This window comes from Schistocerca nitens, chromosome 2 (genome assembly GCF_023898315.1).
Source record: "Schistocerca nitens isolate TAMUIC-IGC-003100 chromosome 2, iqSchNite1.1, whole genome shotgun sequence".
Taxonomy (NCBI): Eukaryota; Metazoa; Arthropoda; class Insecta; order Orthoptera; family Acrididae; genus Schistocerca; species Schistocerca nitens.
Window position 1 is genome coordinate 1,093,229,084 of NC_064615.1, and position 16,850 is coordinate 1,093,245,933.

Sequence of the window (16,850 nt, forward strand, 5' to 3'; positions counted from 1 at the left end):
CACACCGCTCCCCTTCAAACTGTCCAACCCCTACCCCGTCCTCTTTACATCTCTGCATGCTCCCAAAAGCAGCACTACGAACTCCCCCACCCTTACTTTGCCATCCCTTCCACTCCCCGCTCCAGCCTCCTCCTTACCACTACCACTCAGATTGCTTCTCCCATGAGGCACAGTTGCTCACAGTCTCGCGTTAGTGGCCAGAGACAGTGGTCATGTGTGCGAATGAGTTGTGCTTGCATGTCAGTTTGTGTGTGTTTTCTACATTAAAAGGAGGTCTTTTGTCTGAAAGCTCACACAGTTGTGCCTGTGTGCAACTCAACAACTCCCATATGGTGAGTAGCAACCTGTCTTTGTCACAATATTGTTGTTATTTCATCCTGATTTTTCCATTATCTGAAGAACTTAATCTGACAGCTTATGGTGTCTAGCAATCCTCTCCCCCCTTTTTCTTCCAGTGTACTTGTGTGCCTCTCAACATATCCTCTAAGTGGAGAACAGCTGTCACTCCTTTTCACATTGTTGCTATTCCATCCTATTGTTTCCATTATTTCAGTTTATTTAAAACCTACACAGCAATAAACTGTAAGTTTTATGCCTTTATTATTGCTGACTAGGCAGTACCTTAAGGGAAAAAAAAATAGTACACTTCTCTGCATTTTTAGTGTTTATAAGTATTGCCTGTGTTTCTTCTTGTATTGTTTAGTTGTTAGTGTCCCTCGTTACTGTCTCAGAGATTCAGGGTGCAGTTTCTGTAGGCTATTTCTGGTTCATGTGGAGTGGAAAAGTCAGGAAGAGCTTATCTCAGCTTCATGAGGCCAAATGAGAAGCTACTTGAATAAACAAGCAAAGACTTTGGCATAAAAAGTACTGAAATTTTCAGCAAACTGATAACAGTTCTTGTTGTTGTTGTTGTTTTAGTCTTCAGTCCTGATACTGGTTTGATGCAGCTCTCCATGCTACTCTATTGTGTGCAAGCTTCTTCATATCCAAGTAAATACTGCAATCTACATCCTTCTGAATCTGTTTAGTGTATTCATGCCTTGGTCTCTCTCTATGAGTTTTACCCTCCGCACTTCCCTCCAATACTGAATTCATTATGCCTTGATGCCTCAGAACATGTCCTACCAACCGATCTCCTCTTCTAGTCAAGTTGTGCCACAAATTCCTCTTTTCCCCAATTCTGTTCAGTACCTCCTCATTAATTACGTGATCTACCCACCAAATCTTCAGCATTCTTCGGTAGCACCACATTTCAAAAGCTTCTATTCTCTTCTTGTCTAAACTGTTTATCATCCATGTTTCAATTCCATACATGGCTACACTCCATACAAATACTTCCAGAAATGACTTCCCGACACTTAAATCTACACTTGATGTTAACAAATTTCTCTTCTTCAGAAACGCTTTTCTTGCCATTACCAGTCTACATTTTATATCTTCCCTACTTCTACCATCATCAGTTATTTTGCTCCCCAAATAGCAAAACCCATCCACTACTTTAAGTATCTCATTTCCTAATCCAATTCCCTCAGCATCACCTGATTTAATTCGACCACATTCCATGTTCCTTGTTTTGCTTTTGTTGATGTCCATCTACCCTCCTTTCAGCTGATAACTACATGAGTATAATTGTTTGTTTATTTGTTTTTTTAGATTAGATTAGATTTATTTCCATTCCAATTGATCCATAGTGAGGAGGTCCTCCAGGATGTGGAACATGTCAGAAAAACAACAATACATGACAAATATTTACAACTAAAACAAATAAGCTAATGTACCATTCCACAGATCCCAAGTGGAATGATAGTCTTTTTTTAATGAACACTATATGAAAGTTATTTTACAAATACTAATGCACTGAATTTAAAATAAAAATGTTTTTATTTATTTATAAGGTAATAAACATGTAATACAAGTACAATAATACTTATTTACAATGAACACATTACTGCACTGAAATGGTGCAGAAGTTAGATTGTACTTACTCTCTCTCTCTCTCTCTCTCTCTCTCTCTCTCTCTCACACACACACACACACACACACACACACAAAGACACACTCTCACACATTTACAATGAACACATTACTGCACTGAAATTGCGCAGAAGTTATACATATATAAACAAAGATGATGTGACTTACCATACGAAAGCGCTGGCAGGTCGATAGACACAAAAACAAACATACACACAAAATTCAAGCTTTCGCAACCAACGGTTGCTTCGTCAGGAAACAGGGAAGGAGAGGGAAAGACGAAAGGATGTGGGTTTTAAGGGAGAGGGTAAGGAGTCATTCCAATCCCAGGAGCGGAAAGACTTACCTTGGGGGAAAAAAGGACAGGTATACACTCGCGCACACACACACACACACACATATCCAACCGCACATACACAGACACAAATGTCTGCTTGTGTCTGTGTATGTGCGGATGGATATTTGTGTGTGCGCGCGAGTGAATACCTGTCCTTTTTTCCCCCTAAGGTAAGTCTTTCTGCTCCCGGGATTGGAATGACTCCTTACCCTCTCCCTTAAAACCCACATCCTTTCATCTTCCCCTCTCCTTCCCTCTTTCCTGACGAAGCAACCGTTGGTTGCGAAAGCTCGAATTTTGTGTGTATGTTTGTGTGTCTATCGACCTGCCAGCACTTTCATTTGGTAAGTCACATCACCTTTGTTTTTATATATATGGTTATAATAGAGGGAAACATTCCACGTAGGAAAAATATATCTAAAAACAAAGATGATGTGACTTACCAAATGAAAGTGCTGGCAGGTCGACAGACACACAAACAAACACAAACATACACACAAAATTCAAGCTTTCGCAACAAACTGTTGCCTCATCAGGAAAGAGGGAAGGAGAGGGAAAGACGAAAGGATGTGGGTTTTAAGGGAGAGGGTAAGGAGTCATTCCAATCCCGGGAGCGGAAAGACTTACCTTGGGGGAAAAAAGGACAGGTATACACTCGCACACACGCACATATCCATCCACACATATACAGACACAAGCAGACATATTCAAAGACAAAGAGTTTGGGCAGAGATGTCAGTCGAGGCGGAAGTGCAGAGGCAAAGATGTTGCTGAATGACAGGTGAGGTATGACGGCGGCAACTTGAAATTAGCAAAGATTGAGGCCTAGTGGGTAACGGGAAGAGAGGATATATTGAAGAGCAAGTTCCCATTTCCGGAGTTTGGATAGGTTGGTGTTAGTGGGAAGTATCCAGATAACCCGGACAGTGTAACACTGTGCCAAGATGTGCTGGCCGTGCACCAAGGCATGTTTAGCCACAGGGTGATCCTCATTACCAACAAACACTGTCTGCCTGTGTCCATTCATGCGAATGGGCAGTTTGTTGCTGGGCATTCCCACATAGAATGCGTAACAGTGTACTCAGGTCAGTTGGTAAATCATGTGGGTGCGATCACACGTGGCTCTGCTTTGATCGTGTACACCTTCCGGGTTACAGGACTGGAGTAGGTGGTGGTGGGAGGGTGCATGGGACAGGTTTTACACCGGGGCGGTTACAAAGGTAGGAGCCAGAGGGTAGGGAAGGTGGTTTGGGGATTTCATAGGGATGAACTAACAGGTTACGAAGGTTAGGTGGATGGCGGAAAGACACTCTTGGTGGAGTGGGGAGGATTTCATGAAGGATAGATCTCATTTCAGGGTAGGATTTGAGGAAGTCGTATCCCTGCTGGAGAGCCACATTCAGAGTCTGGTCCAGTCCCGGAAAGTATCTTGTCACAAGTGGGGCACTTTTGTGGTTCTTCTGTTGGAGGTTCTGGGTTTTGAGGGGATGGGGAAGTGGCTCTGGTTATTTGCTTCTGTACCAGGTCGGGAGGGTAGTTGCGGGATGCGAAAGCTGTTGTCAGGTTGTTGGTGTAATGGTTCAGGGATTCCGGACTGGAGCAGATTCGTTTGCAACGAAGACCTAGGCTGTAGGAAAGGGACTGTTTGATGTGGAATGCGTGGCAGCTGTCATAATGGAGGTACTGTTCCTTGTTGGTGGGTTTGATGTGGACGGACGTGTGAAGCTGGCCATTGGACAGATGGAGGTCAACGTCAAGGAAAGGGGCATGGGATTTGGAGTAGGACCAGGTGAATCTGATGGAACCAAAGGAGTTGAGGTTGGAGAGGACATTCTGGAGTTCTTCTTCACTGTGAGTCCAGATCATGAAGATGTCATCAATAAATCTGTACCAAACTTTGAGTTGGCAGGCCTGGGTAACCAAGAAGGCTTCCTCTAAGCGACCCATGAATAGGTTGGCGTACGAGGGGGCCATCCTGGTACCCATGGCTGTTCCCTTTAATTGTTGGTATGTCTGGCCTTCAAAAGTGAAGAAGTTGTGGGTCAGGATGAGGTAATGAGGAAAGAGGTTTTAGGTAGGGTGGCAGGTGATCGGCGTGAAAGGAAGTGCTCCATCGGAGCGAGGCCCTGGACATGCGGAATATTTGTGTATAAGGAAGTGGCATCAATGGTTACAAGGATGGTTTCCAGGGGTAACAGATTGGGTAAGGATTCCAGGCATTCGAGAAAGTGGTTGGTGTCTTTGATGAAGGATGGGAGGCTGCATGTAATGGTTTGAAGGTGTTGATCTACGTAGGCAGAGATACGTTCTGTGGGGGCTTGGTAACCAACTACAATGGGGCGGCCGGGATGATTGGGTTTGTGAATTTTAGGAAGAAGGTACTAGGTAGGGGTGCGGGGTGTCGGTGGGGTCAGGAGGTTGATGGAGTCAGGTGAAAGGTTTTGCAGTGGGCCTATGGTTCTGAGGATTCCTTGAAGCTCCGCCTGGACATCAGGAACGGGATTACCTTGGCAAACTTTGTATGTGGATTTGTCTGAAAGCTGACACAGTCCCTCAGCCACATACTCCTGACGATCGAGTACCACGGTCGTGGAACCCTTGTCCGCCGGAAGAATGACGATGGATCGGTCAGCCTTCAGATCACGGATAGCCTGGGCTTCAGCAGTGGTGATGTTGGGAGTAGGATTAAGGTTTTTGAGAAGGATTGAGAGGCAAGGCTGGAAGTCAGAAATTCCTGGAAGGTTTGGAGAGGGTGATTTTGAGGAAGAGGAGGTGGGTCCCGCTGTGACGGAGGATGGAACTGTTCCAGGCAGGGTTCAATTTGGATAGTGTCTTGGGGAGTTGGATCATTAGGAGTAGGATTAGGATCATTTTTTTTCGTGGCAAAGTGATATTTCCAGCAGAGAGTACGAGTGTAGGACAGTAAATCTTTGACGAGGGCTGTTTGGTTGAATCTGGGAGTGGGGCTGAAGGTGAGGCCTTTGGATAGGACAGAGGTTTCGGATTGGGAGAGAGGTTTGGAGGAAAGGTTAACCACTGAATTAGGGTGTTGTGGTTCCAGATTGTGTTGATTGGAATTTTGAGGTTTTGGAGGGAGTGGAGCTGGAAGTGGGAGATTGAGTAGATGGGAGAGACTGGGTTTGTGTGCAATCAGAGGAGGTTGAGGTTTGCTGCAAAGGTTGTGAAGGGTGAGTGAGTTGCCTTTCCGGAGGTGGGAAACCAGGAGATTGGATAGTTTTTTGAGGTGGAGGGTGGCATGCTGTTCTAATTTGCGGTTGGCCTGTAGGAGGATGCTCTGAACAGCCGGTGTGGATGTGGGAGAGGAAAGATTGAGGCCTTTTATTAAGGATAGGAGTTGACGGGTGTGGTCATTGGCTGAGTTGATGTGTAGGTGAAGGATTAGGTGGGTGAGGACAATGGATTGTTCAGTTTGGAACTGGTATAGGGACTGATGGAAAGAAGGGTTGCAGCCAGAGATGACATGGTATTAGAAGGTGGAAAGTGTAACATGAGGCTGAAATGAAAATGAAAATCAAAATATATGGGGAGAGATAAAGGTGAACTGGAAAGTAACTGGAGATCTGGTGTGAAAAAAGGCGAAAAAGTGTTGGTTACAGCTGGGCTATATTGGACTTGGGTTGGTAGACAACAATATGCACAAAGGTTAGGTGGTTGTGTTGCCGACAAAACACGTTAAAGGACGGAGAAATTCGGGAAAATTTCGAATCAATTGCGTGTAAATGTATTAAAAGGAGTGGTTTTGTGGTGGCAGATTATGAAAATGAGGCTAACAATTGTCTGACGAAGAAATAATGACGTTAAAACCTGTGGGAAGCGGCTAAAAATTATCAGTGATGTGGGAAAAAAGGAAATAGAAATAAAGCGAAAGTTATTAGAACTAGCCGAAATGGTTGTTTAATAGGTGAAAGGAACTGTTTGTGAAATAGAAACGGTGGATTTTATAGCAGCGGTAGTGTTGAAAGCGGAAAAAATTATTTTTGGTTATGGTTTGGAAGTGGGTTACGTATTATTTAGTATATAATGGCGGGATAAAATAGTATAGTAGATTACGGTAAAAAGGAGAAGGTGAATACAAAGTGAAACTACTGGCAAAAACAGAAAGAGAAAATAAGGCAACAGAAAAGATTTCGAAATGCAACAGTGACAATAACAAACGTAATTGTTGGGTTCCAATTAATGATATGAATATAATAAAGGGAAACATTCCACGTGGGAAAAATATATCTAAAAACAAAGATGATGTGACTTACCAAACGAAAGCGCTGGCAGGTCGATAGACACACAAACAAACACAAACATACACACAAAATTCTAGCTTTCGCAACCAACGGTTGCCTCGTCAGGAAAGAGGGAAGGAGAGGGAAAGACGAAAGGATGAGGGTTTTAAGGGAAAGGGTAAGGAGTCTTTCCAATCCCGGGAGCGGAAAGACTTACTTTAGTGGAAAAAAAGGATGGGTTCATTTAACTTTTTGATTTCTCCTTTACCGTAATTACAAACACTATTTTTTACAACGTGGCTGTAGCTTGTTGTCTCGTTAATATTACTCACTTCTGCACTTGACGCGCTTTCCCTTAAATATTGTGCAGCTTCCCAATGCGTTGTAGTTCCTACCTCTTTCGTGAGCTGAACATGTAAGGCAGACTCGCATGCTTCACAACAAAACTTAATCCGCTCTTTTGAATTTCTCATGAGACGTATTTCACTGTTGCTTAGACCAACACAATCACTGTGAAACTGTTTTCTACACCTACACCATAATCCACAGATCACGAATATTTCCGTGGTTTTTATTAATTTATTGCACTTAAGACATGATGTACTCTTGTCACTAGCCGCCATCTTCAAAGCCTTCTTACTAAAGTTTTGAATGAACTTTTGATCCCTTTGTCAAAATATTCTTGATATTATTGTTTATGGTAATTACATATTAAACTGCTTGTTTACTGATGGAACATTAAACTGAAAGTAATGGAAGAGTGTAGTTCTTAACTTTCAAAGTTGTATTAGTCCTAAATTACTGTAAGATTATTGTTTGTACTTCCTACTTACAGGCCCATAAAGCTTTCCAGCTGAAGAGCAATAGGGAGAACAAAGTATTGCAAAGAAAGTTGAAAAGCCTGGCAAAATTTTGGCAAAATGATGCTGCTAACGTCCCAAAATCATATGCAACAGATTCAGATGAAAATCACATTATGTTGAATGACCAAAACTCAACTGCATCACAGAACACAACATTGACTTCATGCACTTTTGATGCAGCAGCTAAAGATACTCTGGGAGCAACTACTGTTGACCCTGGAATAACTGAAGATGTACAATTAAATAATAAGAATTTGTCTGCTGAAACTGAAAATGAGAATCATTTTTCTATTGAAAATGAGGTGTGTATAGTGATTATTTTTTCTTCCCAGTTGATCATATTTATGAAAACCATTTTTCCCTACATTTATTAATCATTAGTTAACATTTGGAACGAGTGAATTCTTACATGTTTACTATTCGTCATTATCTAACAATTACTTACAGTAGCTCATTGACAGTAAAGATCTGGAATTAGGTATTAGCTTTTAGCATATTTTTAGTTTTGAGTTGCTTCCTGCCTGTTGTGTCTTTTCCAACGTTGGTTTTAAAAATGGGTGTTTATGCCCTGGGACAACCAGGAAATCCAGGAAAAACTTGGGAATTTTTTTGTCTGGAGGAAACCAGAAATTCTTAGAATGCTCTTAATATACACTGTCATTTGCTGTTGAGGTAACATGATATGAGCTATGATTGTCTGGCAAAAGCACATTGCAGTGTTGATTTCAGTGCTTCGGAAACTAATGTGCCATATTTGGTGGAATTCGTATTTATACTTTTATAACATGAAAATATGCAGCATACATGTTGCTACATATCAAAGGTCTTTCCAAAATGCATTATTTTTTTGCTACAGATTTTTTTTCCTAAGGTGCTGGGAAGTTCTATGCTGGTGTATAAAACCTTTAACATTCAAAGGACTGATACATTTTACAGGTCTGAGGGAAAGTATATTGTCATATAACACAGAGAAGGTGTATTTTCATCCAGGAAAAAGTGTGTTTTTAACTGGGAAACCTGGGACAAATCTGAGAATTTTTTTTCCTTGTCTGCATATACACCCTGTTGTAAGAGTCAACGATAGTATCTTTTTTGATGGTTTGTAAGTAGACACTCTTACTAGATTCAAATAAAGTATGAAAATTTGTGTTAAAATACTGTCCATAAGGAAATAATACATGTAAAATCATATTATTATTACAAAAATCATGAAATAAACAAATAAAGACCTATCTTAGGATAATGTTGAAATGAATTAGATTTCATTTAAGTTACTTACATATGCATATAGTTTAAGAACATAATAGGAAATACCAATTGAAGTCAAATCAGAGAACTGACAAACTTTCATTTACTCATTTACACAAGGACAAGTTACATAGAAAATAAATATATGCTGCTGACCATTAAAACTGCAATTTGAGGAATGATAGCAAACAACATTTTAGTTGTTGTGTGTGTACAGTGTAGTTGAAAGAATACATGATCAAATTTGTTGATGATTTGAAGGGATGTAGGGTGTGAAATTTTGTATGCAGAGCTTCCAGTTCTGCCAGAAACAATGACTATAACCCAGATGAGTGTCATTTCACACTTGCCTTGGATGACTGATATGAGTATGTAATTCCATACTGCTTCAGATCTATGACAGGAATCATCAATTGTAGCAAGTGGCATTGTGCCAGTCTGTCAGTAAGCCATGACCAAATGTTTTCAGTGGGGGAGAGATTTGAAGAATGTGCTAGCCATGCCAATGGTCAAACCGTCTGTATCGAAACAGATCAGGACAGATGGGGCAATGTGTTGTCATGAGTTGTCTAGTTGAAAGACATCATCATAGAAACCCTGAAGGCAGGGTGCAGCAACTGGCCTTAACCCGTCAGAAATACATCAACTAGTGCCCAAATTACTGGCTATGTGAACCACAGGTGATTGTGTTGTGTACCCAATGGCACTCTGTACCATCATACCAGGTGCTCGACCTATGTGATGATGACGAATGCAGTCTGGTGGAGTTCATTTACCTCAAAGCCTCCACACCCATATACATCTATCGAATGCTGTGCACTGTAACAGCAGTAATCTGAAAAAATTGTTTGGTGTCACTCCTGCGCTCATTGTTGTTGTTGGGTACACAAGTGTTAGTGGATCATTCTCTGTTGCCACACTAAGGAAACAGCAACAGTGGTTATCATGCTGACAGCCTGTGTTGTTCCTGATGTCATTGTTCTCTCCACATGGATACTTATCTTGCCACAAACAATCCCACTTCCTGACTAAAGAAACATGATGTGGACATAAGATCCTACACTGAAGTGACCTAAGTCATGGGGTATCTCCTAATACCGTGTCAGACCTCTTTTTGCCTGATGTAGTGCAGCAAGTCATGTCATATGGACTCAACAAATTGATGGAAGTCCCACGCAGAAATATTGAGCCATGCTGCCTCTATAGCCATCCATAATTGCAAAAAATGTTGCCAGTGCAGGGTTTTGTGCACAAACTGACCTCTCGATTATGTCCCGTAAATGTTTGATGGGATTCATGTTGGGAAATCTGGGTGGCCAGGTCATTTGCTTTAATTGTCCAGAATGTTCTTGAAACCAGTCATGAACAATTGTGGCACAATGACATGATGTATTGTCCTGCATATGTTGTTTGGGAACATGAAGTCCAGTCATTTCCAGTCAATGATTGGTTCAGTTGAACTAGAGGACCAAGTCCGTTCCATGTAAACACAACCTGCACCATCACAGAGTCATCACCAACTTGCACAGCGTGTTCTTGACAACTGGGGTCCATAGCTTCAAGGGATAGTGCCACAAACCTTACCATCAGCTCCCACCAACTGAAATTGGGACTCATCTGATCAGGCCATGGTTTATCAGTCATATAGGATCAAACTGATATGGTCACGAGTCCAGGAGAGGCACTGCAGGCAATGTGGTGCTGTTAGTAAAGGCATTCTTGTCAGCTGTCTGCTGCCATAGCCCATGAATGCCAAATTTCACCCCACTACCCTAATGGTATGTTCGTCATACATCCTACATTGATTTTTGTGGTTAAAAGTTGTGTTGCTTTTCTGTTAGCACTGACAACTTTATGCAAATGTGTTGCTCTCTGTCATTAATTAAAGGTCGTCAGCCACTGTGTTGTCCATGGCGAGAGGTAATGCCTGAAAAATGGTATTCTCAGCCTACTCTTGACACAGTGCATCTTAGAATTTTGAGTTCCCTAATGATGTTCGAAACGGAATGTCCCATGTGTCTAGCTCCAACTACCACTCCATGTTCAGAGTCTGTTAATTACCATTGTACCATTCCATGTTCAGAGTTTGTTAATTCCCATTTGTTGTGGTCTTCAGTCCTGAGACTGGTTTGATGCAGCTCTCCATGCTACTCTATCCTGTGCAAGCTTTTTCATCTCCCAGTACCTACTGCAACCTACATCCTTCTTAATCTGCTTCGTGTATTGATCTCACAGTCTCCCTCTACGATTTTTACCCTCCACGCTGCCCTCCAGTTCTAAATTTGTGATCCCTTGATGCCTCAAAACATGTCCTACCAACCGATCCCTTCTTCTAGTCAATTTATGCCACAAACTTCTCTTCTCCCCAGTCCTATTCAATACCTCCTCATTAGTTACATTATCTACCCACCTTATCTTCAGCATTCTTCTGTAGCACCACATTTCGAAAGCTTCTATTCTCTTCTTGTCCAAACTACTTATCGTCCATGTTTCACTTCCATACATATCTACACTCCATACAAATACTTTCAGAAACGACTTCCTGACACTTAAATCTATACTCGATGTTAACAAATTTCTCTTCTTCAGAAACGATTACCTTGCCATTGCCAGTCTACATTTTATATACTCTCTACTTCGACCATCATCAGTTATTTTACTCCCTAAATAGCAAAACTCCTTTACTACTTTAAGTGTCTCATTTCCTAATCTAATCCCCTCAGCATCACCCGATTTAATTTGACTACTTTCCATTATCCTCATTTTGCTTTTGTTGATGTTCATCTTATTTCCTCCTTTCAAGACACTGTCCATTCCGTTCAACTGCTCTTCCAAGTCCTTTGCTGTCTCTGACAGAATTACAATGTCATCAGCGAACCTCAAAGTTTTTACTTCTTCTCCATGAATTTTAATACCTACTTCGAATTTATCTTTTGTTTCCTTTACTGCTTGCTCAATATACAGATTGAATAACATCGGGGAGAGGCTACAACCCTGTCTCACTCCTTTCCCAACCACTGCTTCCCTTTCATGCCCCTCGACTCTTATAACTGCCATCTGGTTTCTGTACAAATTGTAAATAGCCTTTCGCTCCCTGTATTTTACCCCTGCCACCTTCAGAATTTGAAAGAGAGTATTCCAGTTAACGTTGTCAAAAGCTTTCTCTAAGTCTACAAATGCTAGAAACGTAGGTTTGCCTTTTCTTAATCTTTCTTCTAAGATAAGTCGTAAGGTTAGTATTGCCTCACGTGTTCCAACATTTCTACAGAATCCAAACTGATCTTCCCCGAGGTCCGCTTCTACAAGTTTTTCCATTCGTCTGGAAAGAATTCGTGTTAGTATTTTGCAGCTGTGACTTATTAAACTGATGGTTCGGTAATTTTCACAACTGTCAACACCTGCTTTCTTTGGGATTGGAATTATTATATTCTTCTTGAAGTCTGTGGGTATTTCACCTGTCTCATACATCTTGCTCACCAGATGGTAGCGTTTTGTCATGACTGGCTCTCCCAAGGCCATCAGTAGTTCTAATGGAATGTTGTCTACTCCCGGGGCCTTGTTTCGACTCAGGTCTTTCAGTGCTCTGTCAAACTCTTCACGCAGTATCTTATATCCCATTTCATCTTCATCTACATCCTCTTCCATTTCCATAATATTGTCCTCAAGTACATCGCCCTTGTATAAACTCTCTATATACTCCTTCCACCTTTCTGCCTTCCCTTCTTTGCTTAGAACTGGGCTGCCATCTGAGCTCTTGATATTCATACAAGTGGTTCTCTTCTCTCCAAAGGTCTCTTTAATTTTCCTGTAGGGAGTATCTATCTTACCCATAGTGAGACGAGCCTCTACATCCCTACATTTGTCCTCTAGCCATCCCTGCTTAGCCATTTTGCACTTCCTGTCAATCTCATTTTTGAGACGTTTGTATTCCTTTTTGCCTGCTTCATTTACTGCATTTTTATATTTTCTCCTTTCATGAATTAAATTCAATATTTCTTCTGTTACCCAAGTATTTCTATTAGCCCTCATCTTTTTACCTACTTGATCCCCTGCTGCCTTCACTGCTGTATTTACTCGAATATAAGCTGCACTCGAATCTAAGCCGCACCTGAAAAATGAGACTCGAAACCTAGGAAAAAAAATTTCCCGAATCTAAGCCGCACCTGAAATTTGAGACTCGAAATTCAAGGGGAGAGAAGAGGTTTAGGGCGCACCTCCAAATCGAAACAAAGTTGGTCCATTGTAATATGAGACACAATTTAGGTCGAATGAATGACGATACAGCTACAGTAGTTTTGTTCGAGTCGTAAGCTTAGCAGTTAAGCTTTACCAGGTAGCCATTGCTATGCGTCAGGCGCTCCGTCCGTATTTATACGGGTACTCTTACTTTTTCACGTGCTTCGTCTGGTTTGAATCTATTGCTTATTTTGCTTCGATCTGATAAGTGCCGTTTTCTTTGTTATAGGTGTTTACGTCACTCTAAGCTGAAAATACATTACTGTACTGTGTCACGCATTGTTTGTCGCATTCTGATAGTGCGTGTTTACGGACTGTTGCCGCTCGCGTCCTGGCTTGCTTTTGTGCGCGCTACTGCCGCTAAAAAAAAAAAAAAAAAAAAAAAAAGAGGGAGAGAGAGAGAGAGAGAGGAATCGTCTCACTAGCGAAACAATGGCAAGAGACTGCTATTTGTTGTTACTTACACTGCTGTTTCTTTGATGATGATAAACAAGAACCAAATAATAGACTGCGTATGATAGGACATGTTCTGAACGAGAGTTTAGCGAAAAATTTTCTCCGTTTGAAAATCTTTGCGGCCGCTTCTTTAGTACATCAAATTCTGCACAGAAATTAGAGTCATCTTAGATTTGAAAATCTAGTCAGTTGCCGTGCTTCATTTCTGACTGTATCACTTAATACGAATATAAACATGACACGATACATATATTCTTCCGCGTTTGCTGTTGTCTCACTCTAGTTTCGTAGTTTATTAGGCAGGCAAGATTTAAATGAGATAGCAGCAAACACAAAAGAAAACATGGCAAAATGTTTATATTCGTATTATTCTTACGGTGAAGAGAATACTGCATGTGATTCACAATTCATAAAAGTTCCTATTAGCAACCATCTCTTCTCACAGATAGGAAAAATTTCAGAACGTAGAGTTGGCCATATTGACAAACATCCCAAACAGTCTTGCCAGTCGGATTTTCGTAGTACATTGAAATTCTGCTACATTCGAAGATGAACAATACGGAGTTTGTATTTACTTCGTTGGATAATATATGAAAATGCAGTGGTCGAAACTCGGGGCGGAGAAAAAAAGCTCGTCTTCCACCTTTTTTTTTAAAAAAAAAATTTATTTACTGATGCAGAGGTTTTGGCGCCAGTATTTATCTTTGTGCCTACAAAACATGCCTGTGTAGCGCTACATATATTCGACAGCAGAAGTTCGTTGCGGCGGCACCTACCAATATTTTTCAGAACTCCTGCTTGCTTTGCACTTGATTCTAAGCCGCAGGCGGTTTTTTGGATTACAAAAACCGGAAAAAAAGTGTGGCTTAGATTCGAGTAAATACGGTACTTCATCCCTCAGAGCTACCCATTCTTCTTCTACTGTATTTCTTTCCCCCATTCCTGTCAATTGTTCCCTTATGCTCTCCCTGAAACTCTCTACAACCTCTGGTTCTTTCAGTTTATCCAGGTCCCATCTCCTTAAATTCCCAACTATTTGCAGTTTCTTCAGTTTCAATCTGCAGTTCATAACCAATAGATTGTGGTCAGAATCCGCATCTGCCCCTGGAAATGTCTTACAATTTAAAACCTGGTTCCTAAATCTCTGTCTTACCATTATATATATGATTCTTAAACCAAGTGTTATCTATGATTAAGTTATGCTCTGTGCAAAATTCTACAAGGCGGCTTCCTCTTTCATTTCTTCCCCCCTATCCATATTCACCTACTATCTTTCCTTCTCTCCCTTTTCCTACTGACGAATTCCAGTCACCCATGACTATTAAATTTTCGTCTCCCTTCACTACCTGCATAATTTCTTTTATCTCGTCATACATTTCATCAATTTCTTCATCATCTGCAGAGCTAGTTGGCATATAAACTTGTACTACTGTAGTAGGCATGGGCTTTGTGTCTATCTTGGCCACAATAATGCGTTCACTATGCTGTTTGTAGTAGCTAACCCGCACTCCAATTTTTTTATTCATTATTAAACCTACTCCTGCATTACCCCTATTTGATTTTGTATTTATAACCCTGTAATCACCTGACCAAAAGTCTTGTTCCTCCTGCCACCAAACTTCACTAATTCCCACTATATCTAACTTTAACCTATCCATTTCCCTTTTTAAATTTTCTAACCTACCTGCCCGATTAAGGGATCTGACATTCCACGCTCCGATCCGTAGAACGCCAGTTTTCTTTCTCCTGATAACGACGTCCTCTTGAGTAGTCCCCGCCCGGAGATCCGAATGGGGGACTATTTTACCCACGAGGACGCCATCATCATTTAATCATACAGTAAAGCTGCATGTCCTCGGGAAAAATTACGGCTGTAGTTTCCCCTTGCTTTCAGCCGTTCGCAGTACCAGCACAGCAAGGCCGTTTTGGTTAATGTTACAAGGCCAGATCAGTCAATCATCCAGACTGTTGCCCCTGCAACTACTGAAAAGGCTACTGCCCCTCTTCAGGAACCACTCGTTTGTCTGGCTTCTCAACAGATACCCCTCCGTTGTGGTTGCACCTACGGTACGGCCATCTGTATCGCTGAGGCATGCAAGCCTCCCCACCAACGGCAAGGTCCTTGGTTCATGGGGGGGTAATTCCCATTGTGCATCAATAATCATGTCAGACACCTTTTCACATGAATCATCTGAGTACAAATGATAGCTCTGCCAGTGCACTGCCCTTTTATAACTTGTGTATGTGATACTACTGCCATATGTATACATGCATATTACTATCCTATGACTTTTGTCATGTCAGAGTATGTCTGACCTTGTGGGTGCTAGTCACATTGAGGCACTGGTATGGTCTTCCTGAATCCATTGATTCCATACCCACAGTGTGCGGTAAGGTTGCAGAACAATATACCATTGTCTCAACAGACCACAACTCTACTGTTGTTGAATTTGATATGTATTTGTAGACATTTCTCCTTCTCACAGAAAGTAAATCATGATCTTCTTACAAACAACCAATATTCAAATGTGATTCCTGAATGAAAAAGCCACTATACATTCCTTCCTTTTACACAGAATGTAAGTGGTTCCACTCCTATCTATAAAACAGCAAGGTGAACCGTCTACATGACCATAATGGGAAGTAACTAGGTCATGTGACTTGGTACAGTTATGTTTTAATTCAGAGCAGCATGCATTGTCAGCTTGAATTATGAGCACAAAAAATGATAACAGAAAATACCTTTGCAGGAATCCATGACAACTTGCTGTTAATGTCATTAATTTTACTCACAACTGAAATAATAAAGATATGATATTGATAGAATAAAAATCTGCTTCCTCTATCAATATACATCAACATCTTCCTCAGTTATGGATGTTTGGCTAATCAAATAAAGGTATGATAGTGCTGACAGAGAAGACATCGGAAGTTACAAGCAAATATTGACAAACACAACAATCGTATGGATATATCATCAGTGGACTGTCACACAGACTCCCACATGTACCACACAGAAGTAATGATTCCTAGCATTGAGAAGCAACTGTAAGAGATGGAAACAAATAAATCACTATGTCCACTTGGAATTGCAATTCGGTTTTGCAGATAGTACTCTCCAGCATTGGTCCCTTACTTAGCTTTCATTTATCATGAATCTGTTGCCGGGTGCAAACTCCCAAACAACTGCTAAAAAATGCAGTTGGCTCCCATATGGAAGAAGGATAAAAGAAAGACCCGCAAAATTAGAGATCAGTATCTTTAATGTCAACTTTCTGCAAAATTCTTGTTGAAATAAAATAAATTTTCTTGAGAAAGAAAAACTTCTTTATACAAATTGGTATGGATGTAGAAAGCATCACTCATAAGAAATGTAGCTTACCTTTTTTTGTGTGATATTCTATGAACAATTGGTGAAGGGCAAAAGGCAGACTCTATATTCCTAGATTTCTAGAAAGCATAAGACACAGTGCCTCATTGCAATTAATGAAAATCCAA

At 41.0% G+C, this 16,850-nt stretch overlaps 1 protein-coding gene across 1 annotated transcript in view; it reads left to right on the plus strand.

The window, feature by feature from the left end:
* Positions 1–16,850, plus strand: part of LOC126237488 (uncharacterized) — a 304,303-nt gene that overhangs the window by 108,117 nt on the left and 179,336 nt on the right. The window contains exon 6 of the mRNA XM_049947633.1: positions 7,385–7,714. Within this exon, the coding sequence (XP_049803590.1) occupies positions 7,385–7,714 (330 nt within the window). The remainder of the gene's footprint in view (positions 1–7,384; positions 7,715–16,850) is intronic.